The sequence below is a fragment of the Mustela nivalis genome (genome assembly GCF_964662115.1).
Source record: "Mustela nivalis genome assembly, chromosome: 5".
Classification (NCBI taxonomy): domain Eukaryota; kingdom Metazoa; phylum Chordata; class Mammalia; order Carnivora; family Mustelidae; genus Mustela; species Mustela nivalis.
Window position 1 is genome coordinate 48,484,483 of NC_139024.1, and position 26,597 is coordinate 48,511,079.

Sequence of the window (26,597 nt, forward strand, 5' to 3'; positions counted from 1 at the left end):
GGGGTAAGAGCAGTGGCCATGGGAAGAATAGGCCCTAGCAGGAAAACAAGGGATGAATAGACGGTTAAAAAAAAAAAAAAAAAAAAAAAAAAAAAGCTAAATGAGAGAGGTGTGAGCTAAAGCCTCTACAATTAAATCAGTCTCAAAAGCATTTAGCAACATAAAAAATGTAGATAAAATTCCACATTACAGGAAATTCTTTGAGTTAGGAAGTTTACTTTTATAGATGTCAAATATTTTGGCTTCCTAAGGAATTCTTTATCTGGTATCCTATAAATACTTTATTTCAGGAATTATGTATAGAACATGACTCAAAATTTGAAGAAATAACAGCTTACCTCAATGATGAGGAAAAAGCGAATAACAGATGATGCTTTCCTAAAATTTCCTATCCACCTAGTTGCAATGGTGCAGTGGCAAAATATGCCAGGGAATTACTCCTCAACAAAATTCTATTAATGAACATTATTAGAAAATGCCCTCTTCTATTCGAATCCCTGGCATATTTAGGCCTTCTTGTCCTCCCTTCCTATTCAACATCTCTCTCATACTTTGCTTCTCCTTATTTCTCTAGATTACATGCCGCTGACTTCTTTGGCCTTATCGTTCAGCTAATTCTCCCTTGGTTTATAATTTCTGGTTAAACCAGGGTTTTTTTCTTTATTTTTCTTTTTTCTTTTTCTGTGCCAGTTCAGTATGCATCTAAAATAAATACACACACAGATACCAAACATTCATTTTAGGGCATCTAATCTACCATTCTAGTATTGTCAGACAAGGAACTTTTATTCTATCCTTATTCAGAACCTCCCTCTGCTTTTCCCTCCTGAAATTTATTTAGACACCAAGCATTTCATATAATCTAAGAAATGTCTAGCCCATTCTCCTCTGCTAATTCAGGCCCTCATCATTTCTGAGACAAGCTGTTAAGACCTCCCAGCTCCATCTAACGACCAGTCCTTTCCTCACACTAAGGTTTAGAGGTAGTAAGAGCCACACATCAGTTCTAGACATCCGTTGGATTCCAATCCATCCCAGAAGGTTCTAACTTGCCCCTGTTCTCCCCTACTTCATGTCCATCTTCTCTGCCTGACAGTCAACCCAACAGATTTCAGCAGACAGCACCAAACACAGAAGCAACAATTTTCATAGACTGTTCAGCTTCTATAATTATATATATTACAGCTATATATTCTTCACTAGATCTTGTATTTTGCATCTCTGTTCAAACCTTGACCAATAGGGCAGTATCTAGAGATCTGCTCATTCCTTCCAAGAGCTGCAGTATAATCCACTAGATGGGTACCACTTAGCTTAGTCAAGCAACCCCAAGTCCCCTAGTAATGGACAAATGGGTTATTTCTAGTCCTTGCTCTTATAGTGCTGCAGTGAACATTGATATTTTTTCAGACTTTTATAAGTTATCTCTGAAATAGATTCTCAGAGATAGACTATGGGTCCAAGGTAATAATCATTACTGCTATCAGTTCTCTTCCCTCCTTAAAATCTACAACTTCTTCTGGGAACCATTCAAGCAACCATGGCAGATACTGGTAGTTGTTAATATCCATCTCCCATCATCATATAATAAAATTTTCAGTTGGGTACTAAGCTAAAGGCAACTTTTCTCAGCCTCCCTTGTGACTGCTGTGGCACCATGATGAAGTCCTGACCAACAGACTATGCACAGATTTAATAAGTATAATTTCCAAATCATTCTTTAAGAGGAGGAGAATTCTCTTCCCCTCTCCTTACTTCCCCCCTTCCTTGTGGCTGAAATGTTTCTTTGATGTTGGGAGCAGAGCAGCCATTTGGGACCAGAAGCCAAAAAGTCACAAACAGAGAAACCAGACAGAAGGATTCTGGTATCCTGACATTTATGTGAGAGAGAAACAAAGTTCTATCTTACTTAAGGCCTTACCTTACTTACTTAAGGCCTTATTGTTAGCCTAAATAATATATCTAACTTTTGTAGAATCATCTACTTCAAGAATATATCTATGTTTAAGAGGTCATTCCATAAATAAAATATAAGGGCTCACATACATAGATTTTATAAACATTGCATTATACTCATAAGTTACCTTATATAAGACTATGTTCCGTTTAAGTAAGATTACTTAGTAATTAACATAAATGGGCTATAACATAATGAATACAACTTCCGATTATTTTTGCAAAGGATTGCCAGGCTAGTATTTAAAATAATGCATGAACCTTCCCACTATGAATTCCTTTAAACAACTCTAAATGTAAAGATTCATACCTTTGGTCTATGCTATTTTAACTATTCCCAAATGTATGCTGAAAATTCAAAAAGAATGTAGGAATAATACTCAACCTCTTAAATTTTTATTTATGGACACTAAAAGTCTTCCCATTGCCACCACTTCTAAGTGGCCTCTGTGATAAATCTAAAGTATCTTCTTTTATTGCGTTATCTGATTCTGTTAATACAGAAATGTCTTCTACAAAGCATCTCAAGTTACTGAATCAAAAATGCTCCATTCCTTTTTATATCATTCTGAACAACCGGAAGTTTGACGTTTCCTCCAGCAGCGTGAGGCAGATCTGAGAGATGAACAAAGATGGAGAGAGCCACTGCATGGAGGCCAATGAAGAATCAGTGGCAGAACAGGCAGAGCTCCCCTGCTCCCTCCTTCCCCTCCAATAAAAGCAGCAGCCAAAATACGGTCAACTGTAAGACACCAATTTGAACCAGAAGCCAAGTCTAAGAAAACCATGGGATAAGAGCATCCTGAATTCTATATAAGAGCCAAGAATAAAATAAGATAAATGGAGATGGACAGCATCAGTTACTGCTTCAGAATTGATACGAAACATTGGTTCTCAAAATTTAGTTGGAGTCAGAGTCACTGGGATGGCCGCTAAGAGACAGCTGAGCCTCACTCGGGAGGTTCTAAATCAGCAGGACATGAATCAAGGCCTGACAATGTGCATTTCTAATAAGCTCCCAGGAGACTTAGGCTGCTGGTCCAGGGATCAGCTCCAGAGAACATGGATGAATATGAAGGTTTTGGTGGCTAGCTCTTTTCTCCTAGACTACTTTCTTCTGCAGAGAAACTCTCTAGCTGTGAAAGAACCTGTTCTACTCTTTACTGATCCCCTGGATCTAAGGAGAGATTCAGACTTAAAATCCTTGAAATGGCACATAATCACTGGGAAACTTCTGAAAACTTTTGAACCCCATTCCTCATCAGTGTTTTTCATAATCTCTCTCCCAGTGCCAAGGCTACAACAAATTTCTCAAGCTCTTAGCTGAATTCTGTAATATTATACATTTCCCTTTCCAATCCTGCTTTCAAAATTTGCAGCCAAATGAATATTACTTTCCTAAGTTTCTTTTTCACTCTCCATTTATTAAATATGTACTAAACAAAAATCTGCATTAGTTGATAAGCTAACACAATTGGTAGGACTTAAAATATAATATCCATAGGGGATCTAAAGTAATTAACAATCAAATAGCTACTCAGTGTACACTATCTGTGTATTCCTATTCACTTCAAGACTTTAAATTCTTATGTTACTTTTAATTCCATAATGACATACACATCACAACAGAGTTCCTAAAAAATGTAAAGATTCCATTTAAAATATGTTTAAGAGCACTGGGACTCTGAAAAATTTCCAATGAAAGTATAAAATGGCATAACTCCTTTGAAAAACTCTTCAAGTTAAATCAACATCTACCCTATGAAACGCCAATTCCAATTCCTGGATGTTTATTATTCAAAAGAAAAGAAAGAGTATGTTTACAAAGCACCTGATCAAGAATGTCCCTAGCAACCTTCTACAAAATAGGCAAAAACTGAAAACAGTGATGGACATTTGTTCATTAATAGGAGAATGGATAAATCATGATTAAATTTATACACTGGAAATACTACTCAGCAAATGAAAAAGGCATAAATTGCTGCTAACAAGCAACAAGGTGAATGAATCTCAAAACATGAGGTTGAGAAAGGAAGCAAACACAAGAGGATACACATGGTGTGATTCATTTCTACAAAGCCCTAACACATGTGCAACTACTCTACGGGGACAGGATCAGAAAGTGGCTAAGTTTGGGTTAGAGAAAATGGGCTGGCAGAGAAGAGACTGGAGGAGCTTCCTGGAGTGAAGAGATTGTTCTAGATTTTGTTTTTCACAGTCTTTACCTTGATGTGTAAGACTGTCAAAAAAAAAAAAAAAAAGCTATCAAACTGAACACTGAATATCTATGCCCTTTATTGTAAGTAAGTCCCATCACAACAGAAAATGATAAAGCTAACAACTTGAGAAAAAGAATGATTTACAAAAGCAATATTCTTTATATCCAAAATAAAATATAGTTTAGATAGAATAGCTTGGTATTTAAAATTTCCATTATTCGGGGCACCTGGGTGGTTCAGTGGGTTAAAGCCTCTGCCTTCAGCTCAGGTTGTGATCCCAGGGTCCTGGGATCAAGCCCCGCATCGGTCTCTCTGCTCAGCAGAGAGCCTGCTTCCCTTCCTCTCTCTCTGCCTGCCTCTCTGCCTAATTGTGATCTCTGTCACATAAATAAATAAAATCTTTTAAAAAAATTTTCATTATAGGTGATAAAGAAGCAGTCACAGATGAATGGTTACAGAATTATGATTTCATGCTTAAGGTAGGGTGACTGAACACCTCGATTTGCCTTAGACAGTCATTCCAGTGTTGACCTGAAACCACAGCATTGTCAGTGCCCCCTTTGCTATCAAAGGTATATTGATTTAGAGAAAGACCTATAGCTAGAAGGAAATATGATATTATTTGGTACAATGCACTCATTCACTTTTCCATTCGACCTACACTCACTAAGCATCTACTATGTAGCTAAACATAGCTTCTATGTTCTTGCTACCATTTCACATTGCTCCTTTGTTTCCACAATTAGAACCTAAAACAGAAGGATGGATTTTTGCCTAAAGTTAGCATAAAGTAAACAGTGAAAGACAAACTAAATACAGAAGAAAGCAATGAGAATTTTCTATAAGCAAGGAAAATATAAATCAAACTTACAAAACAAAAAGGTTAAAATTTTTTTGAGCTGTGCAAAACAAAATGCATAAAGATATTCACAAATATAAAATAAAGGAAACCTTTACCTGCTGCCCTGTAAAGTATTTTAGGTTCAAAAAATATACAAGGATTTTTATCCTCTATGCATGACAAAAGAAGTCCTTTGGCCTGGAAAGGGCTTCTGGGTACAACCACCTGTAAAAACAAATTTTTTTTTTTAAAGACCATTTTGATACAAAATGCAGTCCAATAAACTCACTTATAAGAAGGGGAGATATTTCAGTAACTAATTATTACTAATTGCAGAGCTCTTGCATTTTTAGCCTAATTACCATTATAAATGTTACATATTGTCCCATCCCCCCAAAATTCCATTGTTGAACAAGTATTTATCAGATGCCAATCACAGTCTAGTAGCTATGATACTGTTCTCTTAAAAAGCTAAGCTTCCATACATATATTAAAAGGAAACTGCAAGAAGCAAAGTTGTCAGTATCTTCCTATATTCACCTATAAAAAAAATACTTTCCACTTATACCCTACTGCTACTTTCAAAGGGCATGTAACTCTTCTCCAATTTTGATACCAAAATTTCCTCCTTTCCCATGAAACACAGGGTCTTCATTTCCTAAGTGGAAAATAATTCACTGAACTTTATGATCTGGGCACTGTAATGTCCGATTATTGCAACAGTGAAAGGAAAGTGTGGATATTGCCCACTTCCAGCTGAGATGAAAGGGCTCCAGAACCTTCTCGAGAAGGCCTTTGACAAGGAGGAGGATGATCACAGAAGATGGCACATGTGTTAACTGGGCCAAGCACTCTATGTGGATACTACTCTTCTTAGCAACCCATACTATTATTATTTTCCCCAATTTAGAAAGAGAACCAAGGGATTAAAAAAGAGATCAAATAATTTGCCCAAAGTTACACTGATTGTTTGACCACGGTTTCTCTCACAGTTCTAACACCAGATCCTAAGCTCTTACTATATCATTTTGCCTCAAATCACAACTTATGTCTAGTTTTTAACAACTGGTAAATAATTACGTAAATACCAGTGAATACCAGTGTTACATGGGAAGTGTTATTCAAGTAAATCCGAATTTACCTTAAAGACTCAAATGAGATTCCCTGAAACAAACTACATTTGGCTTTACAAATCAATTTTACACCATTTTAAACTGAAGGATTATTTTTAAAAAGTAGCACAAATCTCACTCTTTTCTGTAAAAAAGACTTCTGAACACGTTGCTTACCATAATACACAATGTCTTTAGGTTCTTACTTTAGTTTCTCTTCATCTGCTTTCCTTATGTATTTCTAGCATTTTGTACTATTTCCATTTGGGATTAAAAAGAGGGAAAGAGACAAGTGAAGAAAGGAGATTGTGAGGGGACAAAAATCTCTTCTTAAAAGTGCTGGGTAAGATCATAAACTTTAAATGTCAATCAGTTTTCAGCTCAGGCACAAAAATAAGTGTGTTTAGGGATGCCTGCATGGCTTAGATGATTAAGCATCTGCCTTCTGCTCAGGTCACGATCCCAGGTTCCTGGGATCGAGTCCCGCATTGGGCTCCCTACTCGGAAAAGAGCCTGCTTCTCCCTCTCCCTCTGCTGCTTTCCCTGCTTATGCTCACTTGCTCAGTGAAATAAATTTTTAAAATCTTTAAAAAATAATAATAAATAAAGTAAGTGGTGCTTCAAATGTGGCTTCTGTCCCAACCTACCGCTTCCATCTTATGCTGAAAAATTATGCAACCTCCACTCAATTAAAAAAAAAAAGTGTGACTTTATAAAAATAAAACACACATGTTTACAGCCAATTCATGTTCTCAAACACACATACAGCCCTGGGTGGACTATCATGATGCCCTGGAAGGCTCTTTAGCAAATAGAAATGGAAAAGATAATGTAAACAATTAAAACATAAAATATGCCCAAATGTCAATTTTTTTTAATCAAAATACCTAAACTATTGTGGAAGACTTAAGATTATTACAGACAGCTTTAAAAGAGAGATGCTTCAAAATTATTTGATGGCGTATTACCTTACCTGGAAAACACATCTGGATAACAGAGGCTTCTCTTCAACTGAAGCAAAAGTCCTATCCCTCTGAATTTGAGGTAAATATGTACTAAACTGTATATCTATTAAAATTTACCCAGAATCAGTTAAGTGAGAAAGCCCCATTAGAAAGAAACAGAGCTTTGAAAGAAAGGGAAGTTAAACCAACTATGTTCTCTGTCTCATCATTTATAGTTGGTGAAATTAATGTCAGGGTTAAGCCAGTGCTACTTCAACAAGAATATTCTAGAAACCTGGGAACTGGAGAGCTGATCTAAAATAAATATTCCCTTTCTAAAAAAAGCAATTAAGTTCACATAAATTCCACAAATCCTGTTTGCTTTTCTCTGGATAAGCATATTAGTTAACAGAACAAACCAGAATGGAAATATCCAACAGAGATCAAACAAAGTGTATAAATGAGGATACCTTGATTCCTGGGCAGTGAGCAAAAAAAGCTTCAGGACTCTGAGAATGATAAAGAGCCCCATGGCCAACACAGCCCCAAGGGGCCCGGATGGTGAGGCTTCCACAATTAAAAAGATCCCCAGAACGATAGCGATACTTGGCAGCTTCATTAACAATCTAGGGGTGGGGGGTTAGGGGGAGAGAAAAAGGACAGGTCACAAGGAGTCTTTTATTGTCATCCCTTTCCTTAACCATTTTATTAGATCTTTAAATATATGCCCATAATAAAATAACTCATAATGCATGAGCTCAAAGATGACCAAAAAATCCCCAAGATCAGAGGTTGGGAGAGTGGAAGCAAAACTCCAACACTTTACGGATGTAATCTAAGACATGTTTAATCATAGGGGCACCTGGGTGGCTTAGTCAGTTAAACAACCCTTTGGCGCAGGCCATGATCTCAGGGTCCTGGGATCGAGCCCCATGGGGGGCTCCCTCTGCTCAGCAGGGAGTCTGCTTCTCCCTCTCCCTCTGCGCCTTCCCTTGCTTGTGTTCTCACTCTCTCTCACTCTTTCTCAAGTAAATAAACAAAAATCTTAAAAAAAAAAAGTTCAATTATAGTAAAATGAAACCTTCTTACCTGATCAAAAGCAGGGAAAATATAATCTGCAAACTGAATTTCTGCAATGGCAGTAGCCCCAGTGACTGCGATCCCAATTCCAAACCCAACAATTCCTTGTTCACACAACGGTGTGTTGAAAACTCTATCTTTTCCTTAAAAAAGAAAAATTGGTCTTAATATGACAAATGGGAGTGATACAATGCACAGCATGAGAGAGAGTCTAATTCAGAGAGTTAATGGTGATGGAGCATAAAAAAGGTGAAGGAAATAGAAGATAATTAGCATGAGGTCTGGTTTAAATGCAAACATAATTATTATATTAACTGTAAGTAATCTTAGCATTTCAACTGAAAGAAAGGTTGTCACTCTGGGATAAAAGAAAGCAAACCGCAACTACTTAAAACACTGAGACAATAAAGATAACCGAAGAATTCTAAGTAAAAAAGAAAGAAAACAAACAATGAAAGCCTTAAGCAAAACAAGGTGTTGTCACCACAGGATCAGTGGACAAAGTAAACTTTAGGGGGAAAGGCATTACCAGAGATAAAGCGGGAAAATTCATCATTTTGAAAGGTTCAAGTCAGGAGGAGGACATAGTTCTAAATTTACACTCATGGAACAACACAGGCTCCAAATAAGAAAAATTAACAGAATTAAAAGGAAAAAGTGGATAGATTCCCAATATGGAGGGAGATATTAATACACCAATCTCAGTAAGTGACAGAAAAAGCATACCAAAATAAAAAGTCAGGACTAGAGAAGATCGGAATATGATTAGCAAATACAACCTAACGGACATGAGCAGGACAACAGCCAAGAATACAAACCCTTTACAAGGAAGCAGTTAATTCACTGACCACAGACTGGACTAAACATCCAATCTCAACAAATTTTGAACGATTAAAATCATTACAGGGTATATTCCCTCACTTCAGCTGAACTAAGCTAGAAGTCAATAACAGAAAGAGAGTTAGAAAATCCTAAGCTAGAAAAAAATTTTAAATATGTCTAAGGATCCACGGCTCAAAAAAATTATAAGGAAATTATAAAGTATTTTGAACTGAATGACAATGAAAATTATGTATCAGTTTGTGAAGGTTACAAATTTAGTAAGGAGTCCAGTAGCTCTTTTACAGACTAACCTGCCCACGCGTATTATCAACTCTGGACACAATGTAACAAATAAGTGACTTAAAGGCTTTGGAGAGCCAAAAAGCAGCCTAAACCAAAGAGGCCTTGACCCTTGAAAGAAAGGAAGGGCAGTGGATAAGCATAACATTTATAAGTCCTGGCCCCTGAGGAGACTCTGCATTCTCTGTGACAAGAGACTGCTAGGATTCAGACAAGACAGACTCTGTCTTTATTAGCTCGGAGCTATGAGAGAATGAAAGGGGTTCAGGGATGCCAGTGGCTAGACATTGAGGAACCAAGCCCCTAAAAGAACACCACATAGGGGTACCCCAAAGTCCATGTGTATACTCCATCCAAATCTTTGGCTGACCTCTATGGCTGAAGGAGACGTGAAGAACCCAGCAGATAACAGCTGGAAGCCCAAAGAGCTGAGCAGAGATTTCAGCTCTACCTAAGAAAAATATAGAATTTGGAGTTTGAGACTCTTTAAATTAAAAGAGCTTGATAAACACTTCAGGCTTCGCATTGAAAACACAAGGTACATGTTACTAGTGTTCAATTCTCATTTGAAATTTCACCACCTGTCCACCAATAACCAGAAAAATCCTAAATTCAGGGAGCTGGGCAGACACAAATAATGACCACAGTCTGGCCAGGTGACTAGAAGTCTGTGGACAGATCAGGGATTCATATTTCAGGCCCAAAATTGAGGGACACCAGTTCTTCTTGTTGCACAGAATTCACTCTCAGCTCAATCACTCCTTTTGAATACGCATCACAAATAGGGCAGGTGCTGGGAAATGCCACCAGACACATCCTGTAGTCTGCACTCTCTAAGCAGCTGCAAAAACTTAAAAGCATGATTCATACTCATCACCATCTGTGACTATCTTGTGAAACTGTGACCTCTATCACTCATCAGTTCCCTATTTGACGAAGAACAGCTTGATAAGCTCTGAAAATCCAGGACTCCATTGAACTACGAACAATTCCTTAGTCGAACAATTCCTTAGTCGTAAGGTTCAAGCCTCCTCCTGTAGAATACATACCTCTGGAATGCCTGAGCCTCCCTAACTAGGTGAGCAGTGTTCTTATTTATTCCCTGCCACTTCGAGTTCCCTGGACTTGGGTATTTATCATCTCAGGACGTAGATACAACTATTTTTTTCCCTAAAGATTTTACCTATTCATTTGAGAGAGAGTGAGAGAGAAAACACAGAGGGAGAGAAAGAAGCAGACTCCCCATCGAAAAGAGGCCCCCATGTGGGGCTTGATCCCAGGACCCTGAGATCACAACCAGATCCAAAGGCAGATGGTCAACTGACTAAACCACCCAGGGGCCACTAAGTACAGCCTTTTTTGCTGCTAGAAGGTGGCAAAGTTGAGTTTCTCAGAACTGTTACTCAAATGCCTGCTTGCTCTGAGGAAACAGCTTAATTTAACAACTCTCTCCAACAAGCTGCAATGACATGAACTGTTTGTTAAAAACGGACGAATGGATAAGGAAGATGTGGTCCATATACACTATGGAGTATTATGCCTCCATCAGAAAGGATGAATACCCAACTTTTGTAGCAACATGGACGGGCTGGAAGAGATTATGCTGAGTGAAATAAGTCAAGCAGAGAGAGTCAATTATCATATGGTTTCACTTATTTGTGGAGCATAACAAATAGCATGGAGGACAAGGGAAGATGGAGAGGAGAAGGGAGTTGAGGGAAATTGGGGAGGTGAACCATGAGAGACTATGGACTCTGAAAAACAATCTGACTAAATCTTACTAAACTCCCTAAGGCTCAATTTACTATCTATAACAAAAGAATCATGATACTAAAAAGAGTAAAATAATTAGAAACAGGAGATAGGGCTACTGTGATTTTAAATAGGAGGATCAGGAAGGTCCCACTGAGAGGTAACATATACAGAGAGAGTTGAAGGAAGTAAGAAAGTACACTATGCATATATCTGAGATAATAAATGTTCTGGGCATAGAGATCAACAAGTGCAAAGGTCCTGGGGTACGGGCATTTCTTATTACATCAGAGAAAAGGCAGGAAGTACCCAGTGCCTGGTCTGGAGTAAGAGCAATACTGATAGGAGATAAAGCTGAAAAGTTGAAGAGTATGGGATGGGGAGGTGCCACAGATCAGACAGGGCCATGCAGGTCCCTGTCAGCTCTCTATTAACTATGACAATGAGTGAGTCAACAATTAGGTGAGGGAGACAGGAAGCCATTGAGTAAAATCCTGCCATTCTCTCACCTACATTCCATCTCTCTAGCTGGTACTTGGTGAATAGCCTCTAACCACGCAAGGGGACATGGCAAGTCTGATTACAGGATACTACCATACCAGTAAGAGATGATGACACCTAATTGCAGAAAAGGTGTGAGACTCTGTGGATATAGTCTAAATATAGAGTTGAAGGGATTTGTTGATAAAATGGTTACAGAGCATGAGTCAGAGAAAAACACCAAGGATGACTCAAAGGCTTCTCACCCACGCAAGCTGAAGGACAGAGTTGCCCTTAACTAAGGAAAGGCAAACCATGAAGCATGCTGGGATGAAATACCACTTATGGAGAGGTTACATCTAAGATGCCTTCAGATGTTAATGTAAAGCTCGTAAACAGACTGTTAGATATAGAAGTTGAAAGTCTTCATCATCAAGACAGCACTAAAAAACATGGGCCTGGGTGTGATTGACAAGTAAGTGTATGTGAGTACATAGAGGAAAAATCCAATGTTAAAAAGACAAGCAGTGAGAACTAATATAATCAGCAAAGTTGAAAAGAAAAAAAAAAAAGCCAAGTTTGGAGGAAAAGTAGGAGAATGTGCTGGCCTAGAAGCCTAGATCAAGAGGGAGAGGGAAGACAGGAGACAATGAGTAATGATAATTATTGGGAGAAGTTTTGTTGTAAAGGGGAAAAAAAGGAGGAACAACTGGACAAAAATATGGGTCAATAAAGGGAATTTTTCTGTAAAACCAATAAAAAAGCATACTTGCAGGCTTATAAAAATGATCGATAAAAGAAAGGAAGAAATGATTGAGAAAATTAATGAAATGAAGAGACAGAAGAACAACCAAGACTATGGCTTTGATGGGGAGGAAGGGGTCTAGTGTGGAGAGGTCGACAGGAACCCTTGCATTCAGTCAGAGTGCAGGAGGAAGGCATGTGTGAGCACCGATGCAGATACAGGAGTGTGTGCAATGGCGAGAGCTTGTCACTGCATCTATCTTCCTGGCAAAACATGAAACTAGATTACTGGTAAAAAGTAAGGATGGGTGTGCGGCAGTATTGAGGGGAGAAAAGTATGAAATAGTCTTCTGGGGGGCGCCTGGGTGGCTCAGTCAGCTAAGCGTCTGCCTTGGGCTCAGGTCACCATCTCAGGGCCCTGAGATTAAGGCTGGTGTCGGGCTCTTTGCTCAGTGGGGAGCCTGCTTCTCCCTTTTCCTCTGCCTGCTGCTTTGCCTACCTGTGCTCCTTCTCTCTCTCTCTCTCTCTCTGTCAAATCAATAAAATCTTAAAGGGGGGGGGGCGCAAAAGGAAGGGGAGGGAAGGGGAATGTCATCCAGGAAAATGGAGAAGTGAAAGGACCAGGATCTGGCAGCAGGATGGTGGGCAACAAGAGTGGCCCCTGGAGATTACTAGTCTCAGACTAAAAGTGACATCAACTGCAAGATGACGTTTTTCTCTGGTAACATTCTACTTAAGATTGAGGGTTTAGGAAAGGGTATTTGTTAAATTAGACAGCCACATGCAGAAGAATGAAGCTGGACCACTTTCTTATACCATACACCAAAACAGACTCAAAATAGATGAAACATCTAAATGTGAGACAGGAATCCATCAAAACCATTGAGGAGAACACAGGCAGCAACCTCTGTGACCTTGGCCACAGCAACTTCTTGCTAGACATGTCTCTAAAGGCAAGGGAAACAAATGCAAAAATGAACTATTGGGACTTCATCAGATAAAAGGCTTCTGCACAGCAAAGGAAACAGTCAACAAAACCAAAAGACAATGGACAGAATGGGAGAAGGTATTTGCAAATGTCCTATCAGATAAAGGGCTAGTCTCCAAAATCTATAAAGAACTTATCAAACTCAAAACCCAAAGAACAAATAATCCAATCAAAAAATGCACAGAAGACACAAAAGACATTTCTTCAAAGAAGACATACAAATGGCCAAAAGACACAAGAAAAATGCCCCACATCCCTTGGCATCAGGGTAATACAAATGAAAACCACAGTGAGATACCACCTCACACCAGTCAGAATGGCTAAAATTAACAAGTCAGGAAACAACAAATATTGGCGAGGATACAGAGAAAGGGGAACCCTCCTACCCTGTTGGTGGGAACGCAAGCTGGTGCAGCCACTCTGGAAAACAGCATGGAGGTTCCTCAAAAAGCTGAAAATAGAGCTACCCAGTAACCCAGCAATCACACTACTAGGTATTTATCCCAAAGATACAAATGTAGTGATCCGAAGGGACACCTACACCGCAATGTTTATAGCAGCAAGTCCACAATAGCCAAACTAGAGAAAGTGCCTAGATGTCCATCGACACATAACAGGATACAAAGGATGTCACACACACACACACACACACACACACATACACACACACACACATTCACACACACACTGGAATACTACTCAGCCATTTAAAAAAATGAAATCTTGCCATTTACAACAACATGGATGGAACTAGAGGCTAGTAAGTTAAGCAAAATAAGTCAATCAGAGAAAGACAATTATCATATGATCTCACTCATACGCACAATTTAAGAAACAAATCAGAAGATCATAGGGAAATGGAGGGAAAAATAAAACAAGACGAAATCAGAGAGGGAGACAAACCATAAGAGACTCTTAAGCATAGGAAACAAACTGAGGGTTGAGGGAGGGGAAGGGGGTAGACAATGGGGTGACTGAGTGATGGACATTAAGGAGGGCATGTGATATAATGAGCACTGGTGTTACACAAGACTGATGAACCACTGACCTCTACCTCTGAAACTAATTAATACATTATATGTTAACTAACTGGATTTAAATTTAAAAATAAAAATAAAAGATTGAGGTTTTAAAGATGGGTTTAGCTGAGATTGGATTTTGCCAAGCAAATAATGACATGGAATTTAAACTGGGTATAAAGGGAAGAAAGGTCATCAGGACAGTGAGATACAGTGACAGGGTGGTGGGATTCATGGCTTTTAAGAATCAATATGGCCAAAAAAAAAAAAAAAAAATCAATATGGCCAAAAGGTTGCTGGATTGGAGGTACTAGAAGCAGTGAGCTAGGGAGGTTCAAGGTGGACGTCAGAGCTGAGGATGCCTTAGATTAAGATCCTGGAAGGACCACAGTTACTATTGATAATGATAACATCTGGGATAGGACGTTAGAGTGAGGGGCTGAGGTAGGATGAAGGACAAGATCACTAGAGAGATCACTGAGAACACCATCCATGGGGATACTGACAGGAGTCCTGGAGAGCAGACAGTGAACCAAGGTGGAATGAAGAAACGTGGCCTGGTATGAATGGATGGCAAGGAAGGACTATATTAGTGTTCAGGACTCATCAATTTACTGATTTATTGATAGTGCGTAATAAATGTTTATTTTTAAAGGAAAAATTAAATGATGGAAGCTAGGTTTCTTTTGATTCAGAAATCCAGTCTTTCTTTACTTTCTGAGGTGACTAAACTCAGCTTTTGGGTATTCAGAACCAAATTTCTCAAATTCACGCCTATTAAGTAGCATTATGTGATTATATAATAATCTCACACAGACCACATCCTTTAGGTCAGGTGGTTACATAGAATTTTAGCCCTGAAACACATGACCATTTAAAACATTCATCCAAATATAAATAAAATCAAAGATCAGTCGTTAATTCCTAACTTTCAAAGGCAGCTTGACTCTAATGACACCCTAGTTTCTGAAGCTCAAGGAAAACTGGAAGGAGGCAGCAGCTTCATCAAAGCGCTGGAAATCAAACTCAATGAATGTTTAGGTAAGTGGTCAGGGGCTTCGATTTCATAAGAAAGAAAGAAAAAAAGGAAAAAAAAAAACTATGTTTACCCTGAAATAGCTCTTCAATGCCCAACAAGATTTTCTGACTAAGTCCGAAAAAAGGAAATACTATCCAAATCACTTCTTTCTAAAGCTCAGTCAATGGAGTAAAATTAAGTTAACATTTCAGATAAACTTACTGCTATTGATGCTATAGGTACCTAGGAGAAAAGGCATCCATACAACATACCAACTTCTTAAGTTTTGCTCCCTGTGTTTCAATTTTAAGCTATCTCTCTTTGTATAACACCATGACCTCTTGAGTCCACGCAAACGTGTAGAATGCCAGATGTTTGGTTATTTAAATAACTAATGTGTTAGAATCTCATTTGTCGACAAAAATCAGGCATCAAGTCATACCAAGACATCCTTAATAGTTCTCTTCTTTTGTAAAGGGAACATGATTACATCCATTGCAGCACACTGAGACGTGAAAGATACTGTCCACCATGGAATGCCAAATATCAAAAGAAAACCAGCAGCAAGCTGGCTTTTCTAGCCAGAGTCACAGATGGATATAACCAAGTCCACCAGTGAACCCGGTTCCCTCTACAACATTTAAGCCACAACTAGCTCAGAAACAGTGAGAAGAGTGCAAAGAAACAAAACTTGGGAAAAAAGCAGCAAGCAGTCATAGGTTAAAGTGACAACATTACTTCCTGGTAGGTCATGAAAGTCAGTGAGGACCTGCTTCTGTTCAGTGCCCAGACTTATTTTGGAATCCATGACAAGTTTTAAACTAGCTTTCCTTGTGAAAACAGTGGTCCTGCAGGTTATTAAATCTACCTTGGGTAAAATTAAATTTATTATTACCACAAAATTTCTGGAAAGGCAGCTTTAAAACTGCCCATCTCTAAGCAACACGTATCTCCTTAGGACACAAATCTGAACAGGTCAGCATATGCTTCCAGAAAAAAGAGATCAGCTCCAACAGGGAAGCACTTCAAGTCCCAGATTCCCTGACCAAAAGGGTAAATAAGGACATGAAACATTCATGATTAATATTCATTAAGCTAAATAATAAACCACAGGTAAGGCCATTGTAGATATAACTTTGATGGGGAAGGGGACGGATAATACATTACAATATTTGTAGTCAAAGACTTTCTGGAATATGTTGTGATTTTACATTTTAAAGTTTGCCAATAAAGAATTTGATAGACAACTATCATATGATCCCCTTATATGAGGAAGTAGAGATGCAACATGGGGGGTTAAGGGGGTAGGAGAAGAATAAATGAAACAAGATGGGATTGGGAGGGAGACAAACCATAAGTGACTCTTAATCTCACAAAACAAACTGAGGGTTGCTGGGGGGAGGGGGGTTGGGGGGGGTTATGGACATTGGGGAGGGTATGTGCTATGGTGAGTGCTATTAAGTGTGTAAACCTGGAGATTCACAGACCTGTACCCCTGGGGATAAAAATATATTATATGTTTATAAAAAATAAAAAATTTTTAAAAAAAGAATTTGATAAAGATGAAAGGCATTTGTTTTAGGATCAAGTAAAGCAAAAGTCAAAAGTTAATCCAGAACACTTCTACCTCTTAAAATAAGTAGAAAAGTGAATAGAGTATTCTACTTATTAGGAAGATATTTAGAGAATAAACATGAAAACAAATCTTAAAAATAAAAATGCTAGGTAGAATGACTGTACAATTCACATTCCAAACAGAAATGTCTGGGAATGTTAAGGATACTAAGAATAATTAACAGATGTGATTGATCTCAACAGGCCTAAACTGTGTAGTCCCAGGAAAACAGCTGTTCTGAATAAACAAAGACATATAGTCACTATTATTAGAGTTAAATAATATTAACACTTAGATAAAAAGTAATAAGGGAAATATGTTCAGCTTAGCCGTAACTAATTTACCCTATAATAGCATCCTAAATCAGGATATTCATGTTTCAGAGCTGGAAAATTAAGTGAACTGAAGAAGCCATTCTACCATTAAGATAATGCTCACAGTTTACTCCCTACAAAGGGCACCGTGATGGCCTCAGCCCAGATCCCTATGTGTGGAGAACCTGATGCCCTGCTTGCTGAGAATGCTCTGGGCAAACAGACACCAGCAGTCAGCCCTTTCTAGGGACTATAATGAACTTTCAACTGTAATGAACTTGTAGCTTAAGGTCATGTGTGGTGGCCACTATTCCAATGATTGATCAGTGTGTGGGTATAAAGGTCTGGTCATTTCAGTACAATTAGGGACAACACAACGGGTCAATATGACTCCAGAGATCCCAACACCTCCAGGGTTGGCCACAGTGGTCCTAGGATCTATATCACTTCTGGACATCTCCTTCTGTCCAATCCTGCTTTTACTTGAAAATAGCATTCTATTTATGGCTCCAGAAGACTCCAGGTTCTAAGCTTTCCAGATTTAGAAAGTTTACCTATATCTACAATTACCTTACAATATTCTCCACATGTCTCTGGGCAACAATGGATAGAAAGAGTTGCTTGTGAGGCTTGGAATAGATCCCACCTGTCTTTCTCAGAAAACCCTTGGCATAGAAATCTGGGTCATTAATATGGATGAGAAGAAAGTTAAAGACAGAAGTTGACCAGGAGCAAATCCATGTGCTTAGTAAATCTTTACCAAATGAACAAATGGAGGGATGAAATACAAAAATCCCTGTTATCAAAAAGTCTAAAATTTTGGGTGCAGATTCAAAAATATCCACAGATCCAGCAATCAATTCCAAGGATTCAATGACTAGATTAAAATTAGTAAACTCCTTTCCTGAGAACACAGACAGTTTGATTTATCTTTAAACACTCAATAGTTGGGGCACCTGGGTGGCTCAGTGGATTAAAGCCTCTGCCTTCGGCTCAGGTCATGATCCCAGGGTCCTAGGATCAAGTCCCACATTGGGCTCTCTGCTCAGCAGGGAGCCCGCTTCCCTGTCTCTCTCTGCCTGCCTCTCTGCCTACTTGTGATCTCTCTCTCTGTCAAATAAATACATAAATAAAATCTTAAAAAAAAAAAATAGATAAGTACATACCAAGGAAATTTAGAGAAAATCCTCACACCAGTCCAGATTCAACTGCATATCCAACTGACTATATCAATTTCATAGTTCAAGTGATCTTAATTATGATAAGAGTTGTTTAAAAAAAAAAAAAAAAACAACTCAGCTACATTCAACATTTCCTGCTTATTATGCTCCTGAAGTCATGCATCAACTTTAAAGAGATTTTTACATTTTAATGACTAACAAAGAACTCTTCAAGGGTATAATAAAAATGATTTTGGTGCTTGAAAATTGGATCTTCTTTTGTTTGCCAAGAAATTCAATTACTATTAGCAATTATCAGATGAGAGACTACTAAAAATATGGAACATTGGCGTGAAATTATTTAAGATGAACAAAGTGTCAATGCCACCACTTAGATAAGATCTTTAGTGAATCTTTTATGCTCTCAAAACAACAACAAACCCCAAAACCCACAGTTTTTGTCATATAAGAGAGATGAACACTGTAGCTCCTCTACCTTTTATTAAAATCACATTAACAAGGTTATTAATGTGACTACAAATTTCTTAAGTGAAGCTCTCTAAAATTGAAGAGATTAAACCTGGAGTTTACAGAAATGCACACAAAAAATATAGTTTTTCAAATCTATGTACACATGGCTGAAGAAAGATTCCCAAAAATGAATACAAGCAGTATTTCTGAATAAACCTGCAATAACTTCACTTCACTTGAATACAACCAAAGCTGTTTTTCCAGAAAGTCAAAAGAAATATTTTCGTCATCCTTGTGATAACAGCTGGAATTTAAGGGCAAGCCATCTAATTCTTTTTTTAGTCTTCCTTCATTTATATGGAAATGAGATGTTTCCTAAAACATATCTGTACTCAATACCTACGTCAACACTGAAGCTCAAAGCACACAAATTCCTCCAGCTGATTCCTGACTATAAGTGAAAACAGCATGCCAACATCATCTAAAGCCCATGTGCGTCATTCACCAAGGAGGACATTACCAAGCTGTCAATTTCAATTAGCCTGCCTAGCTTTATAAATAGCCTAAACTTCCCTATCTAAATAGGTTGGTGCCCTTTTCTCAGAAGCAAAGGGAACAACATGACAAAGAAGCATGAAAAATAAATGAGCTTTCCCCTTTGTAAACAGGAGAAAGTTGACATTAAACCAATTCTAAGTCCAAATTCAAGAACTATTAATAAAATAAAGCTCAAGAGAATCAAGAACCAGTTTTAACCAGAAAATAAACATTGGCTATCAGCTCTCTTAAAAATATCTGTGAGCCTCACTGCTATAGGAACTAATTCAATGTACATATACAGTCAGAACTAAACACAAGTATCATAATGATGGTCCTTAATATGGTCCCCAAACTAACACTGTTTAAAAGTCCCAAATGCTTGATCCTCAGCCAAAAAACAAACAAACAAAATTTTTAATTCAATTATATCACTCTATCCTAAATTTGAAACATTTTAGTATTTTTATAATTTATAGCATTACAATTTCTTATGCTAGTTCTAGATGTTTCTTCCTCTAAAATTGATTGTAACCCACAAACCCTATATCACTTCTATAATTACTTATATACTGCACTCTTCTTCTGCACACTCCAATGAGCAAATGAAAGCAGAATCAGAAAATATCAATGGACTTTACTGAGAGGCAGAAAATAATTGGCCCAGATTATTAATCAGGCTAGTGACTCCGAAATTAGTTCATCTCACCAATTTATCCTGTGTGGGGTAAAGAAAAAAACACAATTGGTCATCATAATTAATCTCAGGTAAAATGTGTGAATTCATGTGTGTACGTGTGTACTTATACACACACGTGTCACCCAGGCAATGATTCACAAGCTTGCCATAACAACATAACAGACAAGTGGCATCTTGCAATAAGGATAGTATTGGGGGCACCTGGGTGGCTCAGTTGGTTAAGCATCTGCCTTCGGCTCAGGTCATGATCCCAGGGTCCTGGGATGGAGCCCCACATCGAGCTCCCTGCTCAGTGGGAGCCTGCTTCACCCTCTTTCATCTGCCTGCTGCCCCCCTTGCTTGTGCTCTCTCTCTCTCTCTCTCTCACTGTCAAATAAATAAATCTTTTTTTAAATGTAAATAAATAAGGATAGTATTTAGCTCACTGAAATATCGAAGACAACCAAAAGCTAGTAAGTTAAAAGAAGACTTCTGATCCAAAAAGATGACAAAGTTGATAGACCATACTTTGAAGAAGTCTCCCCTTAAATCCCCACTCACAGCAGCAACAGAAAATTTCAGTCAAAGTCATTCACTGGTGAAAGTCATTCACTGGTAAAGAATACTCTTATGTGTCAGTTAAATGATTCACCACTTTATTTGCACTAAGTCATGACACCTGTCTTCCCATTCTTTCATTCATTCAACCGATTCCTACGTCATTATTATGGGTATCACAGGCATAAAATAGGGGGCAAAATAAGCAGAATGAGTTACAGAGGCAGTGCTAGATGGAAACTGATGAGACTAACTGAGAGAAATTACTTCTGGGTAGTGAAGGCTATGAAGAAGACGGGCTAGTCGGAAAGTATAAGTCAGATTTAGAGCAGAGGGCAGAGAAGCATAGGTACGACTGGTGAGTAGTGTAGATCCAGCCAAGAATGTGAGGGAGAGAAACTAAAATTGGAAAGAAAAGTCAGAGCCAGATGGGTTTTTTTTTTTAAATGAAGAGTGGGTCTTTTTTTTCTTTTCTTAAGACTTTATTTATTTGACAGGCAGAGAGCACAAGTAGGCAGAGAGGCAGGCAGAGAGAGAGGAGGAAGCAGGCTTCCCGGTGAGCAGAGAGCCCGATGCGGGGCTCGATCCCAAGACCCTGGGATCATGACCCGAGCTCAAGGCAGAGGCTTTAACACACTGAGCCACCCAGGCGCCCCAGAGCCAGATGATTTAAAATCGTCAGTGCTAAGCTAAGAAAACTAGACTTGACTATTAAACAAAGAGAAGATTTTAAACAAGAATATTGTGATCAGAACTGCATTCTGGGAAAACTCACAGATGTACACATAAGGAACTAGAGTAGGAAGAAGGGTGAGAACAAAGTCTCTTGTGACAAATATTATCATTCAGATCAAAGGGAACAAGCGCATAAACTATGCTCGGGACAGTAGTGAGGGAAACCTCAAGGTAAAGCCAACAGAACTTGACGAGTCTGAAATTAGATTTAAATCTGAGTTGTCTTGAGGACCCATAAGCAGGATCCAAGAGGCAGAGAGAACTTGAAAATCACCATACATAGTAAAATGCAAGGAAAACGGTTTCTACAGTGATCAAAAAAAAAAAAATACACACATAAGTAAAAGGGGGAGTTTCGCTTGAAATAAACTGGACACTTTTTTAGTGTCAGATCTATTTCTAAACAAAAGGTCAGGGAGAAAGCCAGAAACTACCACGATGCACAATACGAGAGAAGTCTTAGTTTGGTCCAAACCAGATGGCCAGCTAAAATAAGCCATAATACAGAGTACAACCTAATATTCCAGAATTAAAGAAATCTATATTCTAGATGCTCGCACAGGACAGTCGTATGTCCTCGAAGCCTGGGTCATCTATTTCTGACCTCACTTTGCCATGAAAGTTCCCTTTCTTTAGGTTAGCAAGTCACCGGTGGCCCCTTCGCTGCACACCCAACCAACATTCTTCAGTCTGTCTTTCATTCAATGTGAAACCCCAGCCAACTGCCCGAGATCCTTTCTTCTCCATTTGCCCCAGCTCCCAAAGAATGGCGAGTCCCAGCAGTTCTCCCCGACGCTTCATGTCCCCCTCCTGATTTCATCTTCCCTCCTGCTGACATATGTTAGAGTCTCATTAGCTCTCGGACAGATGCAGTCGTTCTCAAACTGTGATCCTCGCTCGGACCAGTGGCAGCAGCAACATCTGGAAAGCTTTAGAAGTAAAAATTCTTGGACACCCCCCTCAGACCTCCTGAGCCAGAAACTCTGGGGTAGGGCCTAGTAATCTGCGCTTGGGCAAGCCTTCCAAGTGATTCTGATGCAAGCTCAAGCTTAAGAACCTCTGGACTCCCCAGTCCTCAGCCCCGATATCCCTGCCTTTAGCCTTACAGCTAGCGCCAGGTGGCCAGAGTTACCTTCTAAATGACCTGTTATATTATGCCATTCGCCACCTCTACGACAGTATTCAAAATATGTGAACCAAATTTGAAATTAAAAAAAGCTAACAGACCTCAATAAATGTTCAATTATTTGTATTTTAATGTTACTTGAATCTGTACAAACATAATACAGTTTTACAAAACTAGCACTACTTCCTTCTATTTATCAAGCATAGGTTAGTATACTCATTTTTTCCCAAAGAGAACACAAAACCAATACATTTAACTATGTTAACCAGAAATCAGGCTTTTCTGAAACTTAATCACAGTGTCAGATTTCATCCCAGAAAGATGAAGGGTTAGGCCTGGTTCTGGTTGTGAAATCTTGAGGAAGTTATTTTGCCTCTCTGTGCCTCAGTTTCTACATCTACCAAATGGGATAATAGAACTCCATAGGAATGTGGGATTGCATGAGTTAATATAAAGTTTCCAGGACAGAGCTGGGCATGTGAAAAGCACTCTAAGAGTTGGCTGCTGTCATCAGCTTCATCATTATTATTAATATTATTATGTTAATATAGCAAATGCCTATATATGGAAGCATGGTACTGATTGGTAGTTATTCCCCATTCTTCATTCTCCCTTTCTTCTACAGTAACAGCACCCCAGAGTTTTACTGAGCACAGATTTACAGAGGATAGAGACTCCATTTCCCAGCCTCCCTTCCCTCTCAGGAGGTTTCTATCTACCCTCTCCATGGAGAGTAAACCTCCAGGATAGAGATCCTGCTGGCGGAGAACTAAGGGCTTCTTAAAAAGACTTTCAGCCCATTTGCCTCATTCTAGAGCACCATTCTCTTCATCCCTCTTCCCAGAGGTACTTGGTGTTATCAATTCCTGAGCCCTTGGGTAATTCTTCTTATTTTAATATAATTTTTTATTTTTTTATTAACATATAATGTATTATTAGCCCCAGGGGTACAGGTCTTTTAATCACCAGGTTTACACACTTCACCGCACTCACCATAGCCCCTTGGGTAATTCTTTGGTAGAAACTGGAGTGGTTCTTGGCCACTACACTGCCCACTCCAGATTCGGTTTTGGCTAGCCTCTCAAACCCTGTACCTTCCTAGCATTTTGTTCATGTGGTCTCCAGTCCCACTAACCCCATCCTTGGGGATTTTGACTGCTGCAAAAGAAGATCCCTTAACATTTTACTGGGGCTTGGGGAAGGAACAAAAGAGAGCTTATATTCAATTTTCTCTTTTTCCAGAAGTCTCCAGTGCCATTTTCTATAAAAACTCTCAGTGCACCACTTAGTTTATCCTCTATCATTTAAATTCTGGCCTAAAGCAAAGAAACGAAGTCCTTACATTGTTTTCTCTTGCTATTTCATTCTTACACTGTTATTTTACTCACCAGGTAATTGGGCTTTGGCTCAGCAAGCATACTAGGATTTCCCTAAAGGCAGAGCCCACATCTTAAAAACTTTAGTACCTTCTAGAATAGTACTTCTCAAGCTTGGCTGCACATTTGAATCACCTGAGGACCTTTTAAAACCCCAACCCGGCCACACCCAGAGCAGTACCTTGCAACCTCTGGGGTAAGACCTTACGACCAGTCCAGCAACACAGAAGCAAGGCCGAGAAGCACTGCCACAAAGTGAGGGTGCTGTTGCTGTCTGGAGACCTAAGTCAGACCCGCATCCCACCCATGTACACACACAACCGAAAGGCATCTACCTTCCTGGAATGGCATCTCCAATAAGCTCTTGAAAGGCATAGTGAACGGGTCTCAGGCAAACACCCCGAGTAACGCTAGGACATAGTAAGGAAGTGCCTTAGCCCAAGACAGAGTTACTTGGTCAACGTGGCAACGGTTAAGAGCCTTTCTCTGCTGTGTGCCCTTCAGCCCATCACTGCCTTCCTCATCCTTAATGACTTGTGAGCAGTTGGCCTGGCAATCCCGGATCACAGGCTTGAACGGACCGAGGGCTATTTGGAGAGCCAAGCTTCCAGTTCTGCTGAAACTATAAACTGACCCAAACAAAGAAAACCAGTGGAGTTGCCAGGCAGCAGAGGCTCTAGAATGTATCAGAGAAGCGAGGGGAAGCATTCTGGCTGGAGAATAGAGCCAGAGGGCTTGTGTCAATCTTACATTTGCATAGCTAGCCTGCTATTTGTACTTCGATGTTATGTGTGCAGGAAATAGTGATCAAAGTCACCTGAAGTCCCCCTGAAACCACAACATTAGCAAAGGTAGGAGCCACAGATCCCCAGGTCACAGCGCCCACCTCTTGGAGTCTCTTCATTGCCTTTTTTTGGTGGTTCTCGGGAAGATGCACATCAGGTCACTTATGGCCACATACATAGTGATGGCAAGAAGAGGACAGGCAAGGCCAAACTGGGACAAACCACTAATGCCCCCAAAAGAAGACCCACAAGAAAAAAGAAACAGATGCCATGGGATCCGGAAGGGAGAAAGTACATCAGATGCTAACAAGTGGGCCCAGTCCCTTGGCTGACGGAGAGAGGAAAAGGTGTTGCTTTTGAATGAAGGATCGGCTAGAGACCACAAACAGACACAACTAGTAGTAGAAGGGACCTGAAAATATGCAACTGCACCAGGAACTCCTGCCGTGTTAGGTCCAGGACTGGCCGGGAAAGGAGTCTACTCACCACTCTCAAAGACAAGCCACGTCTGTTCTCGGATCCTGTAATTGCTTGGTGCACGGGGAGGACTAGGCAAGAAAACGGGACATAGGATGGGAGGGCCGGCAGAGCACTCTACAGCTACAGCACTCTGTGCAGCAACTGGGCGGCCGCTCCCTTAGGAAAATGGATGCTGAGAGCTAAGGATTACTCAGCCTAAAAAAACTGGGAGCGAATTTTACCTAAATTCTACTTTGCTGAAATCCTGAACTGTAATGGGAGCTAAAGCTGAGCAGGGAGTGGCCTTCGGCCCCACCCCTGAAGCAGCTCCAACGTGAACTAGACAGGTGAGCAGAAGAAGGGAATTTGGCAAGAACTGAAAAAGGAGAATGCTTTATTGAGACTCTTTGGCTCAAATTCTGCTCACAAGTATCTGAGAGAAATCAGGAGAGACTGGGTAGGTTAGAGGAGTGCAACTGCTGTGGCCACAATCGCTAACTTCTCTCTCCCTCTCTTCATCTCCCCCCATCCTCCCTCTCTTCCTGCTTCCTTCTCTCTCCCTCCCTCTCGCCCCCAACGCCCCCCCCCACCGTTTTTTCTTTATTTTTTATTTCTAGTAACCTTACACCCAACATGGGTCTCGAACCCCTAACCCCAAGATCAAGAGTCATATGCTCCTCTGACTGAGCCAGCCAGGCGCCCCTGACTTTTCTCTTTTTGATACAAAGAGGTAAACACCGTGAGCAGAGTTGTAACCTTAATTATTAAACGTAGAATAATTAAATAATTAAAGAACCATTTTAGAGAATTAAAATATTAATATCACAGAATTAAAACAGAATAATCAAAAACTAAGTATCTAGCTGGACCTTAGACAGAAACTCCACAATCTCTGACAAAAGAAAAAGGTGCTTTCTTCGGACAAATGACTGACCCAGAGAACTGCTGAGAATGCGACGGAACTTCTCTCTTTAATGTCTCTCCTATCAGTGTTCAATTTAGATTTGAAAAGATATAAAAGGGTTTTTACGCCATCTAAATGTTCCTTGCTTCCTTTAAGAATTGACATGTTCCTACAGGGACTTAAACGTTTCCTTTTGAGGGGCGCCTGGGTGGCTCAGTGGGTTAAGCCACTGCCTTCGGCTCAGGTCATGATCTCAGGGTCCTGGGATCGAGTCCCGCATCGGGCTCTCTGCTCAGCAGGGAGCCTGCTTCCCCCCCCACCCCTCTCTGCCTGCCTCTCTGTCTACTGTGATCTCTCTCTGTCAAATAAATAAATAAAATCTTTAAAAAAATAAAAAATAAAAGTTTCCTTTTGAGTCCTAAGGAGCCTCCACTTCTTCCAGAACAAAATACTCAAATTGAGCATCTACAGGATCTTGATTGATTAAGACTGTAATGCTGTGTTTGTGTTTCTGGCTTAGAAACTAGGGTCTTTGTTTCTGCTGGACTCCCGGCTGGCAGAGACCAGAAGAGGAAAACATGAGGGTTAAATGAGCAGCCTGCC

General features: G+C 39.6%; 1 protein-coding gene across 2 annotated transcripts in view; it reads right to left on the bottom strand.

Annotated features, from left to right (window-relative positions):
* BCKDHB (branched chain keto acid dehydrogenase E1 subunit beta) overlaps positions 1–26,597 on the bottom strand; it is a 217,720-nt gene that overhangs the window by 167,614 nt on the left and 23,509 nt on the right. For both annotated transcript variants that reach the window (XR_014311931.1, XM_082731185.1), the window contains exons 4-6: positions 8,162–8,295; positions 7,543–7,698; positions 5,133–5,241 (exon numbers count right to left, since the gene is read on the bottom strand). Coding sequence is in view for 1 of the 2 variants with exons in the window: in XM_082731185.1 (XP_082587311.1) it covers positions 5,133–5,241; positions 7,543–7,698; positions 8,162–8,295 (399 nt within the window). In the remaining variant the exon portion in view is untranslated. The remainder of the gene's footprint in view (positions 1–5,132; positions 5,242–7,542; positions 7,699–8,161; positions 8,296–26,597) is intronic.